At 48.9% G+C, this 26,840-nt stretch overlaps 2 protein-coding genes across 15 annotated transcripts in view; one reads left to right on the forward strand and one right to left on the reverse strand.

Annotated features, from left to right (window-relative positions):
• Window positions 1-26,840, reverse strand: part of SOS1 (SOS Ras/Rac guanine nucleotide exchange factor 1) — a 91,907-nt gene that overhangs the window by 11,071 nt on the left and 53,996 nt on the right. For 3 of the 14 annotated variants that reach the window (XM_026080763.1, XM_026080756.1, XM_026080757.1), the window contains exons 22-31: window positions 19,954-20,028; window positions 18,291-18,439; window positions 17,561-17,647; window positions 15,402-15,515; window positions 13,770-13,946; window positions 11,022-11,096; window positions 10,365-10,418; window positions 9,443-10,277; window positions 5,728-6,983; window positions 2,208-2,369 (exon numbers count right to left, since the gene is read on the reverse strand). In XM_026080763.1, the coding sequence (XP_025936548.1) occupies window positions 19,993-20,028 (36 nt within the window). In that variant the 3' untranslated portion in view covers window positions 2,208-2,369; window positions 5,728-6,983; window positions 9,443-10,277; ... (5 more) ...; window positions 18,291-18,439; window positions 19,954-19,992. Of the gene's footprint in view, window positions 1-2,207; window positions 2,370-4,314; window positions 4,769-5,727; window positions 6,984-9,442; window positions 10,278-10,364; window positions 10,419-11,021; window positions 11,097-13,769; window positions 13,947-15,401; window positions 15,516-16,312; window positions 16,676-17,560; window positions 17,648-18,290; window positions 18,440-19,953; window positions 20,029-26,840 lie in introns of those variants that run through there. The other 11 variants (XM_026080761.1, XM_026080760.1, XM_026080766.1 and 8 more) reach the window with 11 other exon arrangements.
• Window positions 669-26,277, forward strand: ARHGEF33 (Rho guanine nucleotide exchange factor 33). Its single transcript, XM_026080772.1, has 15 exons — window positions 669-716; window positions 3,934-3,983; window positions 10,168-10,332; window positions 11,695-11,816; window positions 12,705-12,847; window positions 14,133-14,192; window positions 15,448-15,663; window positions 16,277-16,406; window positions 17,536-17,668; window positions 18,261-18,344; window positions 19,016-19,099; window positions 19,912-20,060; window positions 20,952-21,137; window positions 23,608-24,361; window positions 26,132-26,277. The coding sequence occupies exons 1-15, from the start codon at window positions 695-697 to the stop codon at window positions 26,267-26,269; spliced, it is 2,436 nt and encodes an 811-aa protein (XP_025936557.1). The 5' UTR covers window positions 669-694; the 3' UTR covers window positions 26,270-26,277.

Consider the following 26,840-nt stretch of genomic DNA (forward strand, 5'->3'; position numbering starts at 1 on the left):
CAGCCCTGGTTTCCAGAGAGGCTGTGTCGCTACCTGTCCGTGTGCCTCGCAGCACTCCTGTGCCTCTAAAAATTAGACAACGGACAGAGAAAGCAGACGTGACAGTACAAGTGCCCCTGAAAGTGCCAGTAGGATCTCACAGCAGCACTGAGAAGGTAGTATGTCTTTGGCCCAAACACAGGTTTGCAGGACAGTTTGGGTGACCAGTTGCATACCAAAAGGCCTTTGATCCAGAGCACCCATGCAAGATGCTTATATGCTTCTGACTGTTCAGAATACATCTTGTTTTGCTTCTGTGTTTGGACAGGAGGTGTCTTGCTGAGCAGAGTCTCTGTGGGATTACATAGTACCTCTTACTCACCAGCCCACATAAGCACAAATGGCCCTGGATTGACTGGGAGGAAAGTGTTTGTACTTGCAGGCCGCTCTGCTTGTGGGGGCACTGTGGACCCAAACAAATCTTTAGGATGCCTCGTTCCCTCTCAAATCCCTCCTTCGTCTGTTTTCTGCACTTGGAGCCTCTCAGCTCAGTAAACCCTTTCTGCATCTTTCTGCACTCAGGGTTCAGGCCATCTGACCCATCGCAGGGCTCACATGCGGGCAGCTCTAAACCATGGGATGTTCCCAGTGACCAGCCAGAGCCCTCCAGAGTGAGGACAGGAGTCCCTGCGAGGACGCACACCCTATAGCAGCCATGGACTCAAACAAACAAGAAGGTAAAACATCCTCTTATTTCACTTGCTGATGGTACGAAATAGAGCGAGGAAGAAAGCCGCCCTCATATGACCTGTCAGCCCCATGAGAGCACCTCTTGAGCTGTGGCAGAACCAGTTGGGCTGTGCGAATGTTCCCTTCCTTTAGTTTGGTAGAAATATTTGGGGTTTGAAGTTTTTACTTCTTATTTAAAAAAACACCTCTCCTTTCTCCTCTGGAAAATAATCCTGTGGCACATGTAATGTGCCATATGGGAAATAGTTCTCCCACTCTTTCCTTGGACCCACCTCTTCCTTGGGATCTACGGGGACTTCATGCTGTCAAAAGCAACATCTTACAGAAAGGCACGGTGAGGATCTGCTTCTCTCTCCCACATGCACTGTCACAAGAGGTTATGGCTCATGTCAGTGCCCCAATCCAGACTCCTGCTACAGTCAGCAGCACTTCTACCAGGTCTAYGAAGCTCAGCAGTTTCAGGTCCAGGGCTTTAGCTGTAACCAGCTTTAGACATTCTTCTTGCAGAGGGACATGGGGCTGGTGTTACTTGCTTTCCACCCCAAACCACTCGCAACATCGTTGTGCTCAGCCTTGCCACCTCAGAGGTGACTGCATTTGGATGCTGAGGAGCTCCTGAACCTATGAAGAGCAGGGGGAGCAGCCTTTACCGTTGCCCATGATTATCAGCTCGAGACCCTTCCTGTTTGGACTGTCGCCTTCCCTCTTAAAAGATGCTCGGTGGTGCCAACGTTCAGTCATGGCACAGGAACTGGAAGAGTTAATTTCTATATTATTGTTATTCTAATTTGACTAAATTAGGTCTGTGTACCTAGGCCCCTGCACAATAGCTGGTTGAAAAGGAAATTAACTTAAGGATTTTTTTCCAATTAATTGGTATGCCCCCACGGGCTGCAGATGTTCGCTGCAGAAACTGGGAGATAACCACGAAGCCCCTTGCTTCCCACAGTGCAGCTCAGCAGCGACTTTGCAGAGATGATTGGGGTTTTGGCTGGGTATAAGCAGGGTTCAGAGAGCGCATCTGCTCATACGTGCAAGGGTGGGAGGTAAAACCACAGTAGCAGGGATCCTCTCCCATCTTCTGCCCTTTCTCAGAGGTAGTTCCTAGCTTYGAGCGTGTCTGAGGATGTTACAGACTGATCCGGATCCAAACCCAAATGAAGATCCCTGCAGACTTCAGCAGGACTTGGCTCCAGCCCTCTGCATTATAGATCAGTTTGAAAAACCACCCAAAGGAAATGTGAGAAGAGAGAGACCATGGCCCTTCCTCACTCTGCCTCGCTTCTGCTTGACATCTCTAGCACTTCACACAGCTCAGCATCCAACACCTTTAGCACTTTGCAAAAACACCATCTCCCTGTCTTCCCAGCATCTATTTTGTATTGTGCTATTAACCAAGAAACATGTTCTCTTGCTCTTCTTGGGTCAGTCATTACCATCCCACAGTAAAAGTCATTTACATCAGAACAGACACATACCTCAAGGATTCTTCTCGGTTTCAGAGGATCTCAGTGCACTGGCTGTTTTCTCAAGCCTCGGCTCCAGGAATCATGAGCAAGTTTCATCGGTCAGGCCAAAAGCCAGTTTCCAGTTTGTAGGGTGGCAGAGGAAAACTGAAGATGAACCCAGAAGGGCCAAACCTGAAAATAAAAACAACTTGTGATTTAAAAAATGCACCTCGGCCTTTGGTGAGGGCTGGCTGATGGATTTCAAGCTCTAATGGCTGGCAGTGCTGGTCTTGGTTACTTTTCCAAATCAGCCTCCTGTCCCTTGCTTCCCCCAGCAAGAACCCTGAAGGATATCTCCCAGAGGCTCAGTGTCTGACCCTGCTGCCAAACCCCTCGGCTGGCACATGAGTGGAGAGGGGCACCCAGCCTCCCCTCCTCTGCCTCTCGCTTCCAGGAGTCTCTAGGGAATTTGCTCACATTCCTCCGAATCAGGACAAATCCTAGAGACCAGAACAGGGCCAAGTCGTAGGTGCCCTTGGCAGTAACCCATATTCCCCCTCAGGGGCAGAGTAATCAGCATGGAGCTGTGCTTTGCAAAGCCCTGTCTTCCAGGCTTCATCTTTCCACTTGTTAACTGGGGCAAAGCCTGCCCTAAACCCTTCTCAGGCCTCTGCAGGTCTGAATTTCCGTGCTCTTAAAGGTAAGGCTCTGAGCCTCCGGAGCCAGCAAGGACAGAAGGAGCTCAGCCGCCCCTAAAATGGGCCACTGGCCACACCGGTGACTGACAGTGTAGAGGGGTAAAGCAAATTCCCGGAGGCAGCAGAAAACCCATATTATGAAGGGACATTGCCAAGGGAGGTGGCCCAGACCAGGAATCGGGTGGCATAGTGCTTTCTGGGAGGGGGAGGCCRGGTAGGGAGTCTGATGTAGAGAATGGCAACTGGACTGCAATTCCCTTCAAGTGCCAGGGGAGCACAGTCAGTGACAATTTCTAGTGGATAATTGAAGGTCTCTGCACAAATGAGACCATGTCAGAAGAGGAAATAAACAAACATAGACTTTTTTCCATCAAAACCCCAATAATGCCTAGAGAGAATGCCTCTGCAGCTTTCAAATCACTTTTGCAAAACAGATCTGAGCTCCTCTGTGAGCCAACTCCGTTTTGGAAATTTTAAGCCCATCTCCATTATACAAGATCAGGTGGGATCACAATGCCACAAAATCCCAGGAATTTAAACTTATAAAAGGGTGTATTTTTTGGTGCTACAAAACACGATTACTGCTTGGGACATGTTGTGACAAAATATAACTTAGAACTTAAAATACACCGACTGGATCAGCCATTTATAGGGATAATGAAAATATGTACAACAGAGGATAAAAAAATCACAGTTTTATAAGAGAGACTAAACTGTAATGCTTGTTACTAGAGGCTGGTACATGGAAATGAACTTCTTAGGGGGCAATTTATTCATAATTGTGCATACAGGGTTTCTCATCTCTTTGTATAGATCAGCTCTGGGACAGGCACAGGGCAGCAAATGAAGTGAATGTAAGGTCAGATTTAGTTGAGCCATTCCCATTTTGTAACTGCAACCTATTGTACAACCTATATGGTGTCCACATCTCTTAAAGTGAGACTTGAATCCTTTAGAAATGATTTGTACCTCGAGAGGGACTTCAAATCCTCTGTTCCAGTTATTTATAGCAACCATAATAAGTCATTTTAATTGACTGAAGTTCTTTATTCCCACAGGAGAGACTGAAAGTGTGCCTGTGAGTAACCCTGCAACACAGATTTCCCAGGTAAAAATGAGCAAAATGCCCTGAATAATTCTATGAGTTTGAAGAGTTACTAATAGATTAGTTAGAATAGTAGTTACAAAGCTAATCCAGAGGGGAAAAAAATGTAGGCACTTACAAGGAACACGGCAACCAAAATGTGCACACTGCATGAATAAATGTCATACATATCATCTCTTGGGCCTCATCTTAAAAGACATTCCAGTAAAACTTCTCCACTCACAACCGGTTGTGTTCAGACAGGTGATTTGTGCGCTCAGCTAAGTAACTACCYGGCATCATTAGCACCGATTAGAGAATGTCAATTTATTGGGCCAGAGGGAGATTACATGCCTGAGCTCTGATGAGCTTTCAACCAAACTGGATGAACTGCCCCAGGAGCAAGGACGTGTTGATTGACCTGGGGGGTCTTCTCCAGCAAGGAGCAAGTCTCCTGGGGGGCTCTAGAGTTATCCTGGCAGCTTCGCAGCTCCTTGGACCGAGGGGTGCTATTGCCTGATACTCCAGTGCAGCCGGGCAGGCCAGAGCTTTGAGTCTTGCTGCATGTCTCTGCCTGGCTCCCCAGCCAGCAGCTTGGAAACCCTGAGCTTGATCCCCCGTGTGGTTCAAGGTGCTCAGGACTTCCAGAGCTCTGCGGCCATTCTTCGATGTGGCTAATTGCAGCACGAATGTCACCATGAATGTGAAAGATTGTCTATGTTACGGCCCAGGGAGTCTCCTTCCTGTGAGATGCAGAGTTTCAGGGTCTCCACGATGATGTTTCCTAGGCATTTCCAGTCTGTGGGAAACTCAAAAGAGTTTTGAACACTTTAAACCTTGGCCCAGTTTGATCTGGAGCTGCACTTTGAGAGAGCAACATTTCCCTAACTGGAAATCCTGGCTATCTGAGACCACCCTAGGCACCATTGCAACACTAATGCCTGTAACTGCTTACAAGTGCAACATGGCAAGTGGTTGTAGAGTTACTGGATGCCCCTTGCCCATAACATAGAAGATAAAGCATTGCATTAGCAAAGTGGTTTCCCTTGTCTTGTCCTCTTTTCCCATCCAGACAGCTCCGAGAAGGAGCTGCGACTGGGTTGCTGAAGAGCCCAGTGCAGTGGGTCCAACGTGTCTGGAAAGCTCACACGCTGTAGGGCCAGTGTACTGGGTAACCTCCCCCTTTGCAGTGCTGAGGAACACTGTGCTCTTGTATTGCTTTCCAGAAAAACTCAGCTGAGATGCGGATGCCCTAAAGAATCCTTTCAATTCAAGTTACCAGCTCAGTGCTCCCTTCTGCATCAGCGAGGCCCCTAGGGACACTGCAGTTACCAAAAAAGACATCCAAGAGGTGAAATGAGCTGAGAAGTGCAGCGTGCTTGCAGTTCCCTTTAAATAGCTCCACCCTTCTCTTTTGTCCTTACCCTGCTGCTCTTTCTGTATTCCCACTGTCCTTGCCTGTAAATGCTAGATATACTCTTAGGGTCAGGCTCCCTGCTGCTGTAAATCAGCACAGCTCTGCTGACTTCCAGCTATGAGGCATCACAAGCCTTCCTAATGCTTGGTTGCAGAAGTGCTGCCTTTAAACATAAGACCAAGAAGCTGTACTAGAAATTTGTTTTTTTTCCCTAGAAAGAGCATGCAACAAGCAGCTTAGGAAAATCAGATTCAGACTTTGTGGAAAGTGCTGGATTTTCTGCCAAATTAGTTTCAGGCAGTGTCACTAACAAGATAGAGCCATCTTTTGCGTAACACAATATTTACTTACCTCTTCAGATCAGCCATATATATGCAAACTGATGGATAGTAGATAAGCTGGCGGAAGCTGGGAAGTGACACAGTTTCAATGTCTCCATGATGATGTTTCCTAGGCATTTCTAGTCTGCAGGAAGTTCAAGAGTTTTGAGCACTTTAGACCTTGGTCCAGTTCCACCTGGAGCTACACTTTGAGAGAGCARTATTTCCCTGAACTGGAAATCCTGGCTATCTGAGACCACCCTAGGCACCACTGCAACACTTCTTCAAGGCCATAGGAGGTTCTGCTCTTTTCTAGGATATATTTATAACAAGAGAGCTATTCATCTGCAGTATTTCTTCATCACAGACTTGTTTCCTACTGGCTTGGACAGGCTTCAGCTCAAGGTCCCCAAGAGCAGGCCCAGTGCTAGAGTAAGGGCCACAGGCAGCAGGTGCAGAACAGTGATCCCTTTGGAAGTGCAGAGCCCTGGACAGCCTGGCTGGCTGGTGCTGGGGGAGATGTGTGGCGACACAGCTACTTTTGGCAACAGGGGTTCCTCCTCACCTTCCCAGCAGCAGCAGGGGCAGTAAACCCAGCTTGCAGAGGCTCTCCCCTCTGCTTTCCATCCCAGACCCACCCTTCTGCAAGCTATCCCCATCTCCTGGCTATGACCCTCTTCCTTGGGCTGCCTCAAAGTCTCAGAGCAAAGCCTTCAAACATCAGGGACAGTCATGACATTTTGCAAATAGAACCCATCAAACAACAAAGTCTAGCCATCCATCCTGGCTTTAGGTCTATGGGCTGTGCCCCCATGCCGAGATCGTCTGTCTTGGAGGGGGAGGCTCTGCAGATCTGCTGCCTCCTGCCCATCCTCTGGGGACAGCACGCCAGGCGAGACATGAGTAGAGGCTCAGCACAGGAGATTTCATAGCTGTTATCACTCCACTCTTACAAAGCAAAGTCAAAACCATGCTGAGATGTGCTTCTTGCATGTCTTGCGATCTCACCCTTCCAGGCTGTGCATGGTCATCCCCTCTAGCCATTATGTCCTTCATATGGTCATGGTTCCCCCCTCCATGTTGGGAAATGCTTGCCCCCCTCTCCAGGTGGACTTCTACACAGAGTTCATATTCCCATATGGAGGTCAAGTGAGAGTCACAAGTTATTGCTTCTCATTATCCTCTTGATCAGAGTCACGCAAAGATGGGAGGAGAATCCTTCATTTTCCAATGGGCAGTTATTCAGTCTTGCTAGATGTCTTATATGCAGGGCTTTTCCACACAGAGCTGAAAAACACCAGGGCAGCAGGTAAAATGAAAGTTAGGCACCCCCGAAAAGACATCACCTATTACAGATGTGTGGTGCTGGTTCCCACACTGCAAGGGCAGTTGGGTGCTGAAATGTGTATCTCATACTAGATTATTTAGATTCCTAAAAGTTTTTTTGGAACATGTCTTTCCCAGTTCTTGGACAGGTTCTAAAGATTCCTTCTGACCATGCAGATCCAAGGCATTAGATAGTTCAAATTAATTTACTAGGTGTTTTCCTCTTCAGCTGTATTTGTTCCCATGAATAGGTGAGTCAGAACAACACATTACAGCTAAACTCTTGCCAAGTTTCCATGGCAATATAAAATCTTTTTTGGTACATGTTGCACTTTAGAAACTTTAGAAACACTGAATTTGCTTGACTTTCCAGGGGCTCACAAACCAGTGAGTTGTCTCTCCAGGCCCATAGGCATAAGCATATGGGCAAGCCATCAGCATGAGCCGGCACTTTGAAGGCTTCCATTCATTGTAAAAACCCAAGGGATTTAAACAATGGTTTTCTGTAGCTTGTTATTAGAAATGAGCTCAAACTAAAATCCAGTGCTCAAGCACTACACCACACTTGGCAGGAGTTCAAAGATAATGTGTTGCTTTTAAACCATTCCATCTGATTTGGGGTCAAATCTGCATCCCATGCCACAAGGCTGTTTATGCTTCCTTTCTGTGCTCCTAGCACTGAGGGCAGCAGAGGGAGTTCTGGCAGGACCCAGCTCAGGGTTTCATCATTTCGTGTCCAGCTGAACAAATCCTGGTAGATGCAGCTGACTGGGATCACTGCTGCTTTCATCCATCAAACGGCAACAAAGGGAAATGAAAGTATAAGATGCATTTTGGTATCTGAAATATCCACTGCCAGCTCCAGCTGCATACTGGGCACAACAGACCCAGGCTGGGATCCGGAGCGTTGTCCTGAGGAGTAGACAGAGAAACCAAACTAGCAGAGTGACTGGGAAAGTTGAGACTGGCCAACAGTGAACCCTACAATAACAAGTGACTGTGTGCCTTCAGATGCATTTGCTGAGATACAGAGGGTACTTTAGTCCAGTCTCTAGTCCAAATCTTTCCTTCAGCTGCCCAAACTCTGCTTTCAAAGAGTTTCAGTACACATGGACAGTGAATTCTCTACAAGAGCACTGTTTTTTGCTGACTTTGATGATGCCCAGCAGTTTTGGACTCTAAAACCTCAAGGTCAGCATTGCTTCCCATCCCTGTAACTTYTGCAAAGGATCCGTTTAGTTTACCCCTATGCTGGAAGCATCTGAAGAGAATATGGCCAGGCTTGTTGGTGGGGACATTTCAATTTGGGCTTATTCTCCTCAAACATAGACATCTCCAGGGCCAGCTTCCAGATCGCCTCCCCTGCTAGCAGGACTTGTAAGCTGTGATGCCTCCATCCTGAAGCAGATCTCTAAAACAGGTCTGAAGCATCACAACTTTTCACTTGGAGGAAAGTGTAGGATGCCCAGCCCTGATGCTAGGGAAATCAGCCGTACTATGTAAAGCACTGGCAAGCACCAGTGACAAAGCATGGGAATATCAACATTTTGCACAGTTGCAGCACTTTTTGTCCCCCCATTTCTCCAAGCTTGTCTGTTAGGATGTCTGATGATGCCAGGACCACCTGGTTCACCACCCTGGGCTTTGATAAATGGGCAAAGATATCAGACGTGGTGTGTGCATTGCACCCCGTAGCAGCATAACTTCAGCAGCTGCTCTGAGCACAGTGCCTGAACAGCCCCTCTACCCCTTCCGGCTGCCCTCACTGCTGGATATGCTCTGGTCCCAGTGGTGCTATGAGATCCCCGGGTGCTCCCGTAGCTAGGCAAGGCCGAGGTTTTTCCACCCCAACGTGCTCCCAGTCCCCTCTCACTGGATGCCTGCCCCTATGGGAGAGGGAGGAGGTCAGGTGAGGGAGCCCTTTGCAGCTCTGGAAACGTGTGTCCAGCCAGACCAGAGACTGGGGGACCGYGGGGCAAGCGCTGGGGCAGGAGTGGGGATATCAGGCAGACGTCCTCTGTAAAGACGCTGCTGGTCCGCTCCACGGCAGCGGAGACCGAGGCCGTCTTGACCAGAGGAGGATGGTGTATGCCATTGCCCTGAGGTATCGGAAGCCATCTCTGCTCCATTTACAGGACTCAAGCGCCTGAGTTCCCCGGGGTGGCTGTCCTCTTACCATCAGTGCTCCAGTTTTGGACTCAGTTTATAACCAGATGTTAGGCCGAATTTCTGTTGTAAAGGTAAAAACCACTGGTACCGAAGCGCCTTGGGCCGCGACCTAGCTGCGGGCTTTGTGCAGGCAGAACGAGAGCCTTGCTGACAGCAGTGGGCGCCGAGTTTGGGGTCGCTGGCCCGAGCTACCCCCGAAGGGGGTGTCCCTGCTTAGCCCTCCGCAGGCTGCCTCTTTCCCTAGTGCCCACCTCCAAACCTGCCTTGTCTGCTCACTCTGCCAGCCTGGCTCAGCCCGGTCTGCCTCCTGCTTCGCCCAGCTATCAACCGGCTGCCTCCAGCTTAGGTTGTGAGCTCTTCCGGCAGGGCTAGGGCCTCTAGGGATAGAAAACAGCAACAGTGGGCACGCTGTCTTTGTATGCCAGGAGAAAGCCCCCACTCCCTCCCCGCTACAAGCTAAAGAGCTGCTTCCCTCCCTGGAAAGGGCCCACTGACAAAGGACATGGCTTCTCCGCAGCCCTCAGAGTCAGGAGGCGTTAGACCTGCGCAGGGAGAGCACCAGCCCTGCGAGCACACGGGGGAGGAGGCCTTGCTCCAAAGGGGTCACATTCTGGGTTGCTCAGCTGCTTTGGGGATTGATAACCTGGCTGCTGTTATTGCAAACCTGCTCAGCGTGTTTCAGGCTGTCCTCTCCTGCTGGAGACAGACGGGCTGCAACCTGCCAGGAGCATGGAAAAACTCTGGGGCTGGAAAGGGGCACATTAACTGTCCGAGACAAACAACTACCCCATGCTGAGGCTGCAGCAGGAGCCGAACCTCCCCCCATGTCTCCCAGCCGTAACAGGAGGAGGAGAAAGAGGACGTCACCTTACAGGATGGGTTACACCCAGTCTTTGAGCCATGGGTGACCCTTGGGGACACAGCCACCTGTGTCTGGGAGGAGGGACTGAACCCACCATGTTTGTGGTTCCTCTAGTTGCAGGCATTAGCCTCTGAGTTGAAGGCGGGTTTCACAGAAGCGATGCAGGAGCTGTCACGAATCCAGCATGGCGAGTATGCCCTGGAGGAGAAGGTCAAGAGCTGCCGCTGTGCCATGGAGGAGAAAGTGGCTGAGATGAAGAACTCCCTCAACACGTTCAAGGTAGGAGCGCGACTAGCGGGAGGAATGCCTACCTGCCACATTTGCTCTGGTGGTATGGGGYAGCTCTCTCCCATCGATCATTTCTGCTTGAGAAGGAAATGAATAGGCAATTATTTGCAGATGTAGTTGGTGCAGTTCCTTCGGCCTTGGGTTCCCCCCACAGAGAGACCTGGGACTCTCACCCAAATGTAACTCGCGCCCTGGCCCATTTGGGCTTCTCAAGGGGCCATGAGGCAGTGCCGCCTGCCACCTCAGGCACAAGGGGCCTGTGTTGAGGGCTGCACATGTGATAGGCTACGGGCACATGGTACGCTCGCAGGCTGCTGTGCCCCTGCACCGTACATCTCCCTGGGTCAGGTGGGGGCATTTCCTGCAGGAACCGAAGCCACTGGTGGGCAGGGAACAAATACAAAACCTTAAAGCCTTTTGAAGTTGCATTCCCACGCGGCCGGGAGGAAGCGCTGCCTGGCTTGATCCAGCCCAAGAGGCTAAAGACAAAGGGCTGCAGAGAGAGCCTAGCGAGAGGGCTTGGTGTGCACTTCAAACCAGCCAGCAGCTCCCTGCAGAAACTGGATGATTGCCTGTGAGGAGGCTGGTAGAGGAACTACATTATTGTTTTTATGGTAAATTTTCCCCAAGAGGTTTTGCTGAGTCAATAATACCCCGTGAAGATAAATAGGGCTACTTACTGGAAAAGCCTGTTATTGCCCCTGTGGCAGGCAGAGACAGCTGGCACTAGGCAGAAGGTGGTCCTGTGGTCCTAGCTGAGCAAGGGAGACAGCAAGAAGCATAAGGGCACATGGTGGTGGTCACAAAGCAGCCAGAGGCAGGGTTATCCAGGACATCATTATGGGGGAAAAGGGGGTTTCAAAACCCAGATGCAAGGAGTTACACCAGGAGCAAGAGGGGCAAAGGCTACTTTCCCTCTGCCTCATGCTCATGTCCATCATCTAATAATGTGGTTGAGCTCCTGGTAAAGCCTCTTCCTTGCTAGGGAAAAAAAAAAAACAACCCCTCCTGCGATTTACAAGAAACTCTTGAGTTCCTCTTCTCCAGTCTGCTGATCATGTTGATGAAACCTGCAGGAATTTCATGCCTCGGAGAGCTCTATGTCCATGCCAGGTCTGGCTGAAACTGTCTGAGGGCTGCTGGGGGAAGACATGCTGATAGTGAGCCACATGCACAGGGAGGTTACACTGGGCCTTGTTTCCTTGGGAAACAGGGCTAGAAAGAGAGCTTCAAGGCCTGATTGACAAAAACTTATACATGTGAGTGATCACACTGGGATCTGGGCCAACAAGCACAACGTGTGAATACCTATGCTGGGACACTGGGAACATTGTGCTTTTGCTTGTTTCTCAGGAGGAGCTCAGCGATGCAAAGTCAATGATTGAAGAAATCAGCGCCAAGCAGGAGGAAATGCAACAGAAAATCGAGCAGCTGCAGCAAGAGAAGAGGCGGGAATCACGGAAAGTGAAAGCAAAGTAAGGGCCTGAACTCCAGGGCTCCGGGTGGGCTTACTAATACTGGTGACCGTTTTGTTTCATTTCCTTAGGGCTTAATTTCTCAATCTTTTCCTGGCTGTGCATATGCATAAACCCTGATTAATAATGGCAGCTCCAGCCTTCAGTTCATCCCAGGCTTTTAGACATCTACTCAACTGAGCAAACAGCAGAAAAACACCAACACTCAGTGGGATTCTAGCAGCAAAAAAGTCCCAGCAGCTCTCGGGGAAACCAAGGCCTGCTGAAGTACACAGACCTACTGGAGACGCGTTGGGGCAGGAATACTTGTGACCATTAAAAGCTGTTGCTAAGCCACCCTATCTGACAATAGCAGTGGGGTTTCCCCTCCCTCCTCCCATTGCCAAGCGTGCAGGACTTGACGGGCACCTGAAGGCGCAGTCATGCTCTGTTTCCTTGTCACCAGCCTTTTCTTCTCTGAGCAGGGACATGCGGGAGCATGTTTTCACATTGCTGGACCACGCTGTTACTGTGAGGAGGCAGACTGCTCGTCCACCTTGGCCCTGATTAGCCTCCCTTTGAAAATGGAGTTTGGATGACAGATGTACAACTGTCTTGATGCAAACACTTCGCAAATCTAGGCTAACCCCTGAGCTAATTAAGCCATTTAATTAGCTGAGATACGTTCTGCCAAAGAGCAGATCTGAAATAACTTTCTCCTATAGCCAGTGGAAGTTACTTCCAGGATATTGTTCACAAACTGCATCAAAGCCAACTCCATTCCTGGTGTCTGCTTGAGTTGTTCTACTTCTGTCTCTGCGCTTATGCTGGTGTCTGCCACAGCTGTAGTGTAGCTAGAAGCCTCTCCCGTAGCATTCACACTTTGTCTCATTCTTTGTATTTGTACAGAAGAGCACAGAAGGACGACCACGGGTCACAGACAGTACCTACGCCTCTCCAAGGCAGCCCATTTCGATCCATTAACCTCCCAGACCCTGTGCTGATCAATGAAGATTTTACTAGTCTTTTGCACAACGTGACCTATGAAAAAGGTAGGAGACAGGTGGAGTAGGCTAGTGCAGCGCTTTCCTCAGGAAAAAAACTGCAGAAAAGGTCCCTAGGGTAAGAGGACACCAGGTTTTGCTCAGGTGCCAACAGCACAAAAAGAGAACAGGACAGTGCTGCCTCCAGCAGCACTGCTCCTGGGTCTGTGTGCGCACCTCAGCACTGTGTTTCAGGAAGGCAAGCATGGCCTTGGCACCGGCCTGGATGCAGAAGACACTGAATGTTGCCCCAAGAGCCATTCCTTGCCTCCTTCAGCAAAAGGGAAACAGGCTGCATCTTCTCCCTTGTAACATTAGCGATACACACACAACTGAGTAGGAACTCCTGATGGAAATACTACAAGCTGTGGATGTGTTTTTGTGCAAGGGAACAGGGCAGAGAAAGGAGAATCACAGGGGACTGGGCTGAGAGAGAATGCGTGGCATCATCGAAAGGATGTACCAGTGGTTGATTTGACAAGGGGACATGGGAATTGGTACATTAGCTGGTGCATGGCAGCATCAGGCTGGTGTTGGAGATACCCACCCTGGGCTGGCTGGGTCACTGCCCCTTACTAGCTGCTGAAGGCTACCACACRGGGTTAGGGCTACACCTTGACCCAGAGGGACACTTCCAAATGTGCTTCCTTGTGAAGGTCACAATCAAAGGTGATGGCCCCAGTCTTTTTTCCCTGTGTTTAACTTCTGGGGGTTTGAAGTTGTCTATCACCCTCTTGCTGTTCAGACAGCAAGATAGTAAAAACATACACATTTAAAATGCCAGCAAAGGTACAAAAGTTGAGTGAAAACAATGTACCATTTTCTATTCTGTTCTGCTCAGAATCTGGCCAGTTATGGGTCCCCTCTGCCCTGCTCTAGGTGGTGTGTCAGCCCTCTCCCACACATCCCTCATCCCACACCTGCCTCTTACCTGCTTCTCCTGGTCATCCGACCCCTACACTCTTTGGTAAGCTCCTCCTCACCCAGAATACCAGCCGTGTCACGGTGGCAGGCCTCCCATCCTCTCACTCTGCCTGCTCACGCTCCTCTGAGGTGGTACAGCACAAAGCACAACCGGGACCCCACATTAGCTTGTCTGCAGGTGCTACTGAAACAAAGACCAGAGGCACAACGGTAAAGAGCAGCTTTTTCCTCAGCAGAGGATTTAACAGTGGTTTTCCCAGACCAAAAATGTGAAAGGCTAAAAGATCTGACCATACTGATGGGGTTTGGCAGGAGGAAACCTGCTCTACAGCCATCTCCTCTCATTAAGTTTTCCTTTGCTCTTCAACAGTGTCTGACACCAGGATCATGCCAATGGGAGAAGGGAGCGTGAAAGTGATAGCAGGTCCAGGTAGGAAAATATCCAACTGTTAAAAAACAGTAGGACAATGATTCAATTACAGTCCGGCTTTACTGCACTGAAGAACTGCTTTCAAGGAATGCATTTCACAGCAATGACTTTCTTTTCACCATGCACCTCTGTTTTCATACGGCTATCGAGCTGTCAGGGCAAATCTGGGTCCCTGAAGTGCCGAGTAACTGATGGACAATGAGAAACATTGCTATTCGGCAGGCACAGCATTTCTGCTGCTGTGTTTGTAGGTTCCAAGGGCTTTTGCAGAAAGGAAGAATTGAGGCTCACTGATATGGCAAAGACTAATCACTGAGCCATTCTGCCACGTGGCAAGAGATGGCTTTCACAGCGACTACCCACCGGTAGAGGTGGTGAGCTGCTTTATTCGCCCACCAGCTTCCAAACAGACTCCTCATAGACATTCCTGAAGACTTAGAGAACAGTTAGTTTTCTGTGGCAACATAAAAATGGGTAAGAAATAAGAGAATGATGTGGTGAGGGCACACTAAGGATCCTGGCCAAAAAGAAAGAGGGCAGATGAGAACAACCACTAGAGGTTTACAGTATTCACTAGAAGTGCTTATTGTTACAGATGGCTCTTACACCTCAATCCACTGAAATAAAAAGAGAACAAAAACTATGGAAGGTGGTTCATTGCAAACCAAATTCAGATTATTTGCATTAAAGCAATTCCAGCCCTATGGCACTAACATGTCCTCCCCTGCCTTCTCTGTGATTTAATAGCCTCAGACTACCCATCCTGCTGCTGCTGCTATATAATCACATTACACTAACAAAAACTGTAAGTCATGACAGTTTATATCCACTGAGAATGATATTTAAATCCTAATTCTAAAAATTCCCATTTCTACAATACCTGTCAATAAATGTCATATTATCAAGTCCTGAAATGTTGCAAAATCTKGGAGTGCAACCATGCCTGGAATATATATATTTTTCTTTTTTAGCATGTGTATCTAATTTTGGACCTTATTGGGTCAGAAAATAAAACAACCGAGTTTGAAAAAATGCTGGAAGGGTGCAGAACCTTGTTTTGCTGAAATGTTCATCAACTGTACTTCCGTTTGGAGTTGTAAATTAACTCTATGAGGCTATACCACTTGTTAAGCATCAAGAATGCTTCAAGCTCCCCTTTCAGTACTTTATAGGGAAAATAATACACGTTAGCTGCCTGCTTCAGCATACCTGTTGACTGAGACATCACGGTCCACATCGCTGTTTGCCATTGCAGGAGCAGCCATAGAGACAGACGACGGCCTCAAGCCTTCCTTGGCAACGGAGGGTCAGGCAAAGATGCATCTGCCATCGACAGTGTGGAAGCAGCCCAAGGACACCAAGGAGTGGGGAGATGAATATATATCCAAAGAACCACCGGAGAGAGGGAAAGATATGGGCCAAAGCAGATACAGCTCAGCAGACAACATTATATGTGAACCCTCTTTGGCTGGTAAGGGCAGAGGGGAAACCTGCAGCCAGAGAGGCTCAGAGCTGCACTCGCACCTGGTGGGAACTGGTAATGACCCTTTACAGATGGAGACAAACAAGCCAGTTTTCCCTGCCCGGAGGGAATCCCTTGGGRCCTCAGACTCCCCAGGACCCCTGGCCTTTGTACTTGCTGGTCTAGGCCACCAAATAAGATACCCCAAACACACTCTGCACCCAGGACACCCATCCTCCGTTCCAAGACCCAGCAGGTTCAGAGTGCTGGTGGGGCTGTGACAGTGGAGCTGGGGAAGTGGGTGGGAAATACAACTTCTCATTTTTTAGGAAACTGGACGTGAATCCCTGGTATGAGTTGTTTTGCCCTTGGTTGGTTGTTTTGTTTTTCCTAAGATCTTTGAAAAAAGCTGGAATCCATGAGTGGAAACATGTTTGCTGTAGCATCAGGCTAGAATATCATATTTTGAGGAAAGCTGACACTCCTTTTATGATTTAGTGTCAGATCACCAGGCCAAATGAAGTCTAACATGATGCTGTCCTTGGGTTTTTTTTTCCTTTTCTTTTCTTTTTCTTTTCTTTTCTTTTTTTTTTTTTTTTAACTTAACCATTTTTTGTGGAAGCTAAAAGGCAGAACATCGCTTTGGAGCTGCTGGAGTCAGAAAGGAAATACGTCATCAACCTTTCCCTAATCCTGAAGATCAAGGCCACATTGCAAGGGCCAGATGTGAAAAGGAGCACCAAAGAGAGAAGGTATTTGATTTAGTATGCTCTTTCTTTAGTCAATATTCTTTCTGTTTCATCCCCTCATCCAGTTCATCCAGAGATATTTAAGCATTTAAAGCTTATTTCTAGTTGAAAATTGGAGGCACTGGAAGGTTTTTGCAGGGATAAAAGACATTTCTGCCTGTTTGTTGAAGTAGCAAATCTCTGAAAAGCTGTAAATTTGTATGATTCAAGACAGACATTGAAGTTTCCTCCTGATAGATCGATGTGGCTGGCAGGTGCTCACTTTACAAAGCCTGCAAGGAAAAATCACACCAACTATTTTGTTTTGGGTCATTTCAGTTGGATTTGATACATTTGTTAAACTGAATAGAGAAGTTTCATTTCAAGTTTCTTAGCCCCTGAGCCTGCAGATGCTGGGGTCTCTGACCATACTGCATTTCACACAATGCACTGTGTCCTGGCTGGAGGCATCCTTGGAGTCATTTGACAGAAGGACATTGTGGGACATTTGGTACATGGGTAAATATGGACTCAGTTAAACAGTTTCACGACAGACAGTTCAGACTGAAACATTTTGATAGTGCCAAGCGAGTTTTCACTTTTCCTTTTTTTCCCTGGGAACCTTCCATCTGGCAAAATATTTTGATATTTGATATTTTCATCCTGATTCTGGATGAAATCAGCATGAAGTGACAGAAAGGCAATGGCACATTTTGACCAGCTCTGCATCAGAAAGGTGTTTTTTTAAAGGACTCAACAAATGGGTCAATATACAAAGCTGGGGAGCTCTCCTCCAAGCACTCTGGGATTCCTCAGGACCATGATCTTGCTCCATTAGCCAAAGCAGCACTGGCTTGGGCTTTTCAGTTGTGGAGATTCTGGCTGGCTACACAAAACAGTGGAGAAGTCAGCTTAAGAAACCCTCAGAACACTAATAATAAGCCACTGGAGAGGATATCTGCATGTACTCAGCGCCTGAAGCAGGGCCTCCCGGTGCAGCCAAGACTCCAGTAAAAATGGTTAATAATACCTGTGTATAAAGCCCATGCTGACTGCCTGTGAATGCAAACTTCAACAGTACATGCCCAGGGCCTTGAGATTTGATTCAGTGTTTCTGCTCTATATAACTGGGTCTGATATTCTCTCCCTTCAGTTTCTTCCCCAACTCTTTGCGGTACCTGGTCCAGCAGCACGTCGATTTACTTCACGCTCTACAGGAGAGAGTCTTGAGCTGGCCACGCCAAGGGATCCTAGGAGACATCTTCCTGAAGTTAACAAATGATGAGGTACGTTACAGACCTCTCTGGGCTTTTCTGCTTTGATGCAYGACATTGTGCTGGGGTCAGGCAAAACAGCATGTCCCACAGGTGGGCCGAGACAGCTTGCAACAGAGGGGCTGCACTGTGAAGCTGGGCCTAGAGTAAGTGATGTGTAGTGGCATGGTTGGACCAAATTCTGTAGCCCCAAGTAAAACAGCACCTTCACAGTCATATTGTCTTGTTCATCTGCCCATGGGCCAGCACCTCCTTCTCAGGGTGAAGGTCTGCCCAGCCCATAGTGAGGGGTGGGACCTTTCATGGAAGGATGCTACCTCAAATCTGATTTGAGGCTTTTGAATTTTAAGAGTGTCATATAGGTAAAGTTTCTTCCTTTCCAAGCCCCTCCAAGCCATCTGCTATGAAGTTTTATACACTGTATTCAACAGCTGAACCCATTTTAATAAACAGACTTTCTTGTGAAGTCCTGAGCCCTGTAAACTTTACACAGCTAGGAGCTCTGTTGAGCTGAAGAGTGATGCGGAGGAATAAACAGCTTCTTGTTCTGGCTGACTCTGTGGCTAAAAATCTCTCCTAAATTTCCTTCTTTCTTTCTTTCAAGAACAATTTTCTGGACTACTATGTTGCTTACCTGAGGGACTTGCCAGAATGTATCTCTCTCATCCACGTGGTGATCCTGAAGGAGGTAAACTTCCTTCTGTGTCTGTGCTTCACAGACACCTAAGGGCAGCGTGCATGCCTGGCTCTCCTCCTGTTGTGCCTTCCCACAGCCGGACATCCCTGCCAATCCAGGAATCCATTTGTTCCATTATCAAATACCAGTTTCCAGAACATTGCCATGGCTGATGGTTGTTAGGACCTACTAAGGGCAACTTCAAACATGTTCACCACTGTGTGTAAACAAAACTATATCCCTGCTGTGACACGAAACAGTATTTCAGATCAAACCTCCTGGAAAGTTCTCCCCTATACAAATCCTATCCAGACCTCTCCTAGGAAAATAAGAGTGTTTCCTGGAAAATGGAGGACTCATTCAAACAGGGAGAAGAGCAGCAAGGTTTTAAGTGTTAAAGTGTTTCCTCAGAGAGACAACATTCTCTACTGTTCAGCTTTAGATATTTGGTCTCACATCCTTGATTCTTGGTTTTAACCAGGAAAGTTAAATGTAAGGGTAATTTTAAAGTGCAATAACTAAACAACACTAACTTTCTTCCAAAATATCTTAGTTCAAGAGTCTACGCCATTTTGTTCCGTTCACTTTGGGCCTAAACTAAGGCCTTCATTCTGAAAAACAGTGTCTGCCCGGGGTTTCAATGAGTGAYTAGGAGTGACTCTGATTTGCTTTCTCTGTTTCAGGTAGAAGAAGAAATCAAATCTGATCTCTACATTCTGTTCTTCCATATAGTCCAGCGAATCCCCGAATACCTTATTCATCTACAGGTAGGGCCCTAGGATGGAAACTGTCTTGTTGAACTCTTATGACAACACATGGCTTTTATCTCAGAGCTGGCTTTCGGGCCTGTACAGCTACAGGGCTTCTGGACAACTCAGTGGGCTCTGTGAACAAACCTTTGAAAGGGAAAGTCAGCTGAAAATGCCTAGATTTTAATTTTTCATCTGCAACTTGTTTCTGTTTGCCATTTTCCCCATTGAGCCTGACAGGACCAGCCTCTGTTCCCTGGGAAACCAAAAGCTGTGCTGCCTGCTGCTTGGGGAGAACAGCAGGCCAGAGATGGGGCACGTCCGCTGTGAGCTGAGCTCTTGCAACAGAGCTGCCCCCTCTGCTGAGTGATCCCTATGCCTGGGGGCTGAGAGAGAGCTGCTCCTAGGGGCAAAGGACCTTTCCTGTGCAGAGCTGCCTGAAAAACAGAGTTCTGGTTTGCAGGAAGGTTATTTGAATTGTATCGAAGCATTGCAGACAAGGCAAATACCAACACAGGAGCAAAACCCAATAAAAACCAAAGAAGAAATTGTTTATCCAATTTTGGATTTATCCAAAGCTAGACTCCACTACTGCACCCCCCCACACCCCCAGATTATGTTTATGCTGGTTATTGGTGTATTTGTACTGGAAGAGCAGCAGACAGGCTCTGTCCAAGTCCCCCAGAAACTGGTGCTGCCTGGGAGAGATCCCACAGTGCCCTGGCAGTGCTGCGTGCACTCCAGAGGGCCAGTCCAGGGTCCCGATAGTACCTTCTCCTCAGAAAGGGTTAGGACATCCTCCAAACAGCCTGCTTTCCTCTGTGCCCCAGAATGTCCTGAAGTTCACGGAGCAAGAGCATCCTGATTATTACCTGCTGCTGGTGTGTGTGCAGCGCCTCCGGGTTTTCATCTCACACTACAGCCTCCTCTTCCAATGCAACGAGGACCTGCTCATACAGAAGCGCAAAAAGCTGAAGAAGTAAGCACAACATCACCTCGTTCTCTCTATCCCCAGGAAAAGGGGGTGGGGGGGGCACCCAGAAATGTGGGGTGTAGGTCCAGGCAAGATCAACAGGCACACAGCTCTGCTGAATTAAAACACAGCCCTTTGCTTATGAATGCTGGAGATGGCCAGCTGTTGGCATCTGTCCTCCAAACTGAGGTCAGACTTGGGGTGGGCACTTACCTGTAACTCAGAGTGAAGGGAAATTCAGTTTAACCCTAAACATAGCTGCTATGTGTTTTATTGGAACATTTGATTCCTTAAGCTGATAGCAAAGTCACTTGTTGCTGGCAGAATACAGGGGGGTTTAGCTGCTTCAGCAGCTCAGGGTCCTGGGGAAGTCCAAGCCTGTGGCCTGAAGCCCTTAGAGGCTACACAAGAGATCAAGAGAGGATGGTGTTACCTTATTTTAGTGGGGGAGTGGGGTGGGAGAAACAAAAGCCTCCCATAACTTGAGATGAACTGTGTCAGAATAGACACTGAACCTAGACTCCCCAGTTCTGGTTCAGGAGTCTTCCCTGAAATCTTTTTTTTTTTTTTTTTTTAAATCAAAACCTGGTTGTCTTTGCTCCTTGTGATGATTCACTGGGGGAGTAGGATGAAGGAAGAAAAATTGCAGCCATGCTGCTTTAGATCAGACTTCAGGGAAGTTTCCCAACATGGAGGGTGGTAAAGGGCTGGAACAGACTGCTGGGGAGGGACTGCTATCATGAGAGGTATTAAGAACAGGATAGAAAGATTACTGTCTATGACAGACTAGGTGCAATGGGTCTTTCCTTGGGAGGTGCAGGGGAATATTAAGGTCCCTCCCAGCCCTTTTTTCTGTGATTCTACATGCTCGTGCTCATTCCCTGCCTTATTTCTTAGCACGACGATGGATTTCTCCTCCCTCAGGTCGTCCCTGGTGAAGCTGTACAAAGGTCTCACCTCCCAGTGTACGAGCCAAGAGGTTTCTCCAACGCCAAGCGCGACCTCTATCCGGGACAGCGGGATCCACTCTGAAGAAACCATACAGTCGTTCCCACCAGCACCTTCCTCTGGCACGACAACCCCGTAAGCCTCTTGTTCTAGCACAAGGCTGTCAAAGTAGGCTGAAAACTCTCCTCTCTCCCGTACTATGCCAGTGACACTAGGCAGTAACAGACTGTCACCTCCAAGGCTACTCCCCCAGGCACACACAGCGAGATGAGGGGCTGGCTCCTTCCTGCCATCCACTACCACGTAGCTTACAGGCAGGCAGCACTTCAGAGCTCTACCGCAGGCTGCCAGTGCTATGGTTAGCTGCTAGCTGTCCTAACGGAGCGTGCGGGGAGGGACGCATTTGTGCATGGCTGGCAGCAGGGTGCGCAGCAGCTCTCTGAATGATCCACTGACCGGCATGTTACAGAGCTAGGGAACATGACCGAACAGGAGGTTTCAAACTAGCAAAAAAAGGGGGTTTCCACACAGCATGTCATTAAACTATGGGACTCTCTGCCACAAGACGCAAGTGCAAATGGGTTCAAAAAGTGACAAGACTAATTTAAGGAAGACAAGGCTACTGGTGACGCTGCAATCCCTGGCCATCCCTAACCTACTGATAGGTAGAAGATGATCAGAGAAGAAACATGCTAGGCTTGCCTTATTTCTTATTTCAGCATACCAGGCTGAATGAACCTGTGGGCTGCTCTTTTGAGAACTGTCCCTGCAGACAGAATGACTTTTACTTTTAGCACTGTCTAGGCCAGATGCTGCCTAGGGAGACATGTGGGTTCACTGATCCTACAGCACTGTCCCATGAGTTCCTGGATCCATACCATAGAGCAACAACTCATTAAGAGAAGTTGCCCCTTTTTTTTTCCACTGGGAACCAGAAATATTTGATGAGACCTGGCAAGTGTCCGTCACCTAGATAAGTAGAGATGCACACAGAATCACAGAAATACTCATTGAAAGGGGCCGCTGGAGCCTCCATCCAACCTCCTGCTCAGAGCAGGACTATTGCCAACATTAGATGAGCCACGGCTTTATCCAGCCCGTCTTGAAAAGCCTCTGAGAATGGAGACCCCCACATCTCTCACAATYCCCCTAATGAAATTTTTCCTCCTACTGTTCAACCTGAAACTCCAAAGCCACAATTTGTGGCTGTTGTGCTTCATTATATCGTTTGATACCACAAAAACTTTGGCCCCACTGTTTTTCTGAATGCCCTTCAAAGTAGTTGTAGAATGTTATTAAATCAATTCTCAGCCTCCTTTTCACCAGACTACCCAAGCCCAGCTCCCTCACCTCACCAGTGCTGTGCTCCAGGGCCCTGACTGCCTCGGTAGCCCCCACCAGCCCCTCTCCAGTTTCCCCACATCCTCCCTGAACCAGAGGACCCAACACTGGACACGATCCAGGTGGGGCCTCACCAGTGCTGCATAGAGGGCAAATAATAATTCCCCTGGCTCTGCTGACCATGGGGCTCCCAAAGAAACCAGGACAGGGTTTGTCATGTCTGCGATGAGAGCGCACTGCGGGCTCTTTTTCACCCTGACATTCACTGTAACCCCAAGTTCACAGCAGAGCTGCTGCTCAGCCCAAATCTCCCAGTCTGGCCTAATGCATGCAGTTATCCTGCTCTGGGGTAGAGCTCTCCAAGTCTCCTCCTTCAACATCACAAGGTTTTTCTTGGCCCAGTTTTCAAGTTGACTAAGGCCCCTCTGGACTGAAGTGCTGCTGTTTGTCATGTCAGCCACCTCCCTAGCTTAGCGTCATCTTCAAATCCTCAAATGCTGCACAGGCATTCCCAAGCAACACAAGCCCCAGCTGCCGCAATAGCTGCTGGCAGCATGCCTGCATGGATGGCCTGAAATTAAGTCAGGATCACAGCACAACACGTACACAGGAGTATGAAAAGTGTTACTGCCTAGCCCCAGACCCCCTCCTTTTTCACCCAAAGGGAAGGGTTACCCAGACTCCCAGTGGTGAGCATAAAATCATTCCTTCCCCCACCCCATTCAATGTCCCCAGTGGATAGCAGCATTACTTTCTTAACTAGAGTTTTGTAAGTGCAGGGAGGTGCATACCTAGTACCTCCCTGATGCAGGACTCCCCGCTGACTTCTCTGGCACACATGGAGGGTAGCAACTCTCCAGGTACCCTCAACATTTTTCTAGACAGAATCACCTCCCGAAAACAGGCCCCTACATTACAGAGAGGGGAAGGAAGGTAAAAATCTAGAATGGGGGTGAACAGGAAAGAGAAGGAGCTGCCAGCCTCTGCTCTTGGTTTCTATCTGTTAGGTGGTGTAGAGCTCAAATGACCCAAAGCTACTGGACAAGCAGTCCTACCCCTGCAGGTTCGCTCCTGCTAATCCATCTAGACAGTTTCTATTAACGGCAGCTCTGTTACTGTTCTCCAAGATACTAAAATACCTTTGGATATTAAAAGCAAGAGGATGGGGGTGGGGGGGTGGCTTGTCAGGCTGTCTCTCTGTCATCCTTTTGTACTCCACTTCCTTCTGTTTTTTTTTTGTTTTGTTTTGTTTCTGATATTTAAGGCATTTGATGCCCCAGATGAAGAAATCCCAGCCAGCTGTGATGGAGAACATCCAGGCTGTAAAGCCCCCCGACTGGGAAATGGAAAGTAGAAAACATGAGAGGCCAGAGAACATCCTTGCATCCTCTCAGCTCACGGAGCAGGAACTCAAGGCTCTGACAGCCCCCTTACAATCTATCCCCGAAATGGAGTATGAAGCACCGCCAGCTGATGCAGTGGGAAACACTGAGAGAGCCATCAGGACCTCTGTGGAGCTGCTGCAGGATGCGAGGAACTTTGCGCCAAGCTATGAAGAGTTTGACTACCCTGGGGAAGTTTTCACCCTGCCAGGCCCCTATGAAGATGACGCCTTCCAAAACCTTGCTCTCTTTGAGAATTGCTCCCCAGCCTCTTCCGAATCCAGCTTAGACATTTGCTTCCTTAGGCCTGTTAACTTCACATCAGAACCAGAGAGGACAGATCATGCCTTACAGCCATTGCCTAAGAGCTGTACTCCCGTAAGCAGCAGTACTTACAAGCGTGAGATGTTCCACAGCAAAGGCAAGCAGCTGAGCAGGTCCCTGAAGGAGCTGCCGAGGAGCGCTGAGGGTGTGAGCGCCAGACTCTACAGCACGAGGAGCAGCAGTGGGAGCCGGCTGCAGCAGAAGCAGGAGAGAAATGTCCAGCCTCACATGATCTCAGCTTCATCTCGAAGCTCCCAAAGGAGCTACTTCCCCCCACAGAGAGGAGCGGGTGAAAAACAGAGCTTTTTGGAAGTAAGGAGGCTAAAATAGGAGGAGAAAAGGCACATGGTGGTGCAGAAGCAGCAGCAGGAGAGAGATCTGAGATACAGTTAGGGGAGAACATACCAAAATAGCTTTCAAGTCTTCACATTCAAAGCCCTCATCTGCACGTACATACCAAGGGAGGGACAAGATGCAGGACAGCTCCTTTTCACACATATCTCCCCCAGGGACAAACAAGGGCTTGAGACATGCAGCTGGCTGAGTGCAGAGCTAGATCACCCTGGAGACAAGCTAACCTCCCATGTTTCTTTAGCTGTCACTGAGCTCCCCTTACAAGTAAACGTTGTATTTGATCAGGGCCATGAGGTATGAGCAAAGCTGTTTGAAATGAGTGCTATTAGGTTGGCACTCAGTTAAAAATGTGCCCTTTCACCTGCTGCGAAAAGGAGTGCTGGGATAAAAACCTTAGGATCAGATCCTCAGCTGGTGTAAACCAGTATGACTCTGCCACATCAGCCCATTTGCACCAACAAGGATCTGGTCCATGGGTTTTATTTCACCTGCATTTGCTCTATGGCCCTTGGAGCCATGCTGAAGTCTGTGCGAAAACAGACAGAGCCAGCAACTGTGTCCCTGTCCCTCAGACAACTACTGGCATGGCAGGTGGCACTCCAGCCCTGCAGAGACACCAGGCCTTGCAGGAACAATGTTTCTGCAGTTTGCAGTGGCTGCTCAAAGTCAGCTTTGACCTGGAGCAGTTAGGGGAGAAGGCATGAACGAATATCCCTGTGCCTTTCACACCTCCTTGGGAAGAGGCCTAGGTGCTAGGCTAGTGCCCTCTCTGCAGCCTGGAGAAACTCTCTCCTGTTCAAGTGAGGCAAGGGATACGAAGGTTGCAGATGCAGATGATTATTGGAGAAACATTCCTGACAGCCTGACTGAAAAGGCAGCAGGGAAACCTCAAAGAAAAGAAAGAGAAAAGCCTAGCAAGTGGAGGAGGTAGCGGAGAGCTGAACAGGGGAGGTGAAGCAGAGGGAGAAGAGCTGTAGGGACACAGCCCACCCAGAAAAAAAGAGCCTGCCAGCTGCTTGGCACCTGCCTGCACAGAGCAGGGTGCAGATGGGAAGTTAGTCCAGAATAGCTGCTGTGTGTTGGCTACAACCTCTGCAGGACATGGTCTCCCCCAAAGGAGACCAGTGCAGCAGTGGTAGGCTGAACTGGAGAAAAAGAGGCCTGTCCAGAGCCACACTGAGACGGACTTGGCCATCTCCTGAAAGGGGGAGAGGAGATCTTTCAGTGGCACATTTACCACAAGGTGTGTGTGCTAACGAAAGCCTCTTGCTCCACAGATATACAACAAGGGAGCAGCAGAGCCACCAGAAGAGCCTCTCCCATCCCATCAGCTAGGGAAGCCTCCCTCTTCTAAGGTAAATGGAGTTCACAAGTGAAGAGGGGGCGGGAAGGACCTGCTCCTTCAACTCCTCATGCTGGCTTGCTCCCTCATTGGCCAAAGAAGGGGCTAGCAAGGCCTTTCTACATAAAAAGGTTAGTGAGAAAGGCTCCAGGTCCCTCTAACAGTGCCTCTCCATTCCTCTGCCAATGCCCTGGCTTCACAGAGCCAGCAGCAAGCTCTCTGCAGAGGTGCCAGTGCTGCCAAGGCCCGAGTGACATGTTGTCTCCCAGCCTTGCCAGCACCTCATCACCCACCAGGTCCCTCTTAGCACAGAGAGAGAGAGAGAGAGAGAAAGGGACAAGGACGTGAGGTTGCAAACGCTGGTTAAATTGTCTTTTCCCTTTTAGGAGCTCCATGCAGAAGACAACACCAGGTTCTGCCAGAAGGATGACAATGAGCAAACATCCTTCAGCGACCACAACCCGCGGCACGAGCCCAAGGGGGGTTTCCGGAGCTCCTTCCGCAAGCTCTTCAAAAAGAAATAAGCAGCCCCAAGAGAGGCAGGCCGCAGCCTAAGCGCGACAGTGCTTCCCCAGGTCCCTGAGGGTGGAGACAGACAGCGAGGCCCTGAGATCCCCCCTTGACTAACACAGTAGGTGGAGGGGTGGGGGAGAGGAGACGGTCACAGCTGCCTCACAAATGCAGCCTGTTCTTCCTAGCACAGGGGAGGGCCAGGCTATGGGTTGAAGCAGAGCTCAGCCAGCAGGTCCAGTAAGCACAGGAACTTGCTAGCTTTCACCCCTGCCTGACTTGAACCTAGCTTTCCTTGGAATTTTGGAAAGCTTTGGCCAAATCCCAATCTCTTCTCCTCCCCCTCATCCCCCAAAGTTGCTTGATTTCCCATACATCTCTGCTCTTCCAAATTCAAACCAAGGCTAATTTGGGCTTACCCACAACAGAAAGGTTTTGTCTTTGCAGCATTTGCATCCTGGCCAGAAGTCTGAAATTCTCCTCTTTCCTGCACTTTCTAAAGAAAACCCATCATCAAAGATATTTTCCAGGAGGCCAGCTCACATTACCCAGCTGGGTTGAGGAGGTCTAATAAGTATCAGCTGA

This window comes from Apteryx rowi, unplaced genomic scaffold, assembly GCF_003343035.1.
Source record: "Apteryx rowi isolate R43461 unplaced genomic scaffold, aptRow1 scaffold_53, whole genome shotgun sequence".
Classification (NCBI taxonomy): domain Eukaryota; kingdom Metazoa; phylum Chordata; class Aves; order Apterygiformes; family Apterygidae; genus Apteryx; species Apteryx rowi.

Bases quoted from the DNA above. Each gene is read 5' to 3' on its own strand.
- ARHGEF33 (XM_026080772.1), top strand. From the start codon at position 695: ATGGACTCAAACAAACAAGAAG. The intron at 717-3,933 runs GTAAAACATCCT...TTATTCCCACAG, and splicing joins GGACTCAAACAAACAAGAAG to GAGAGACTGAAAGTGTGCCT. The intron at 10,333-11,694 runs GTAGGAGCGCGA...CTTGTTTCTCAG, and splicing joins ACTCCCTCAACACGTTCAAG to GAGGAGCTCAGCGATGCAAA.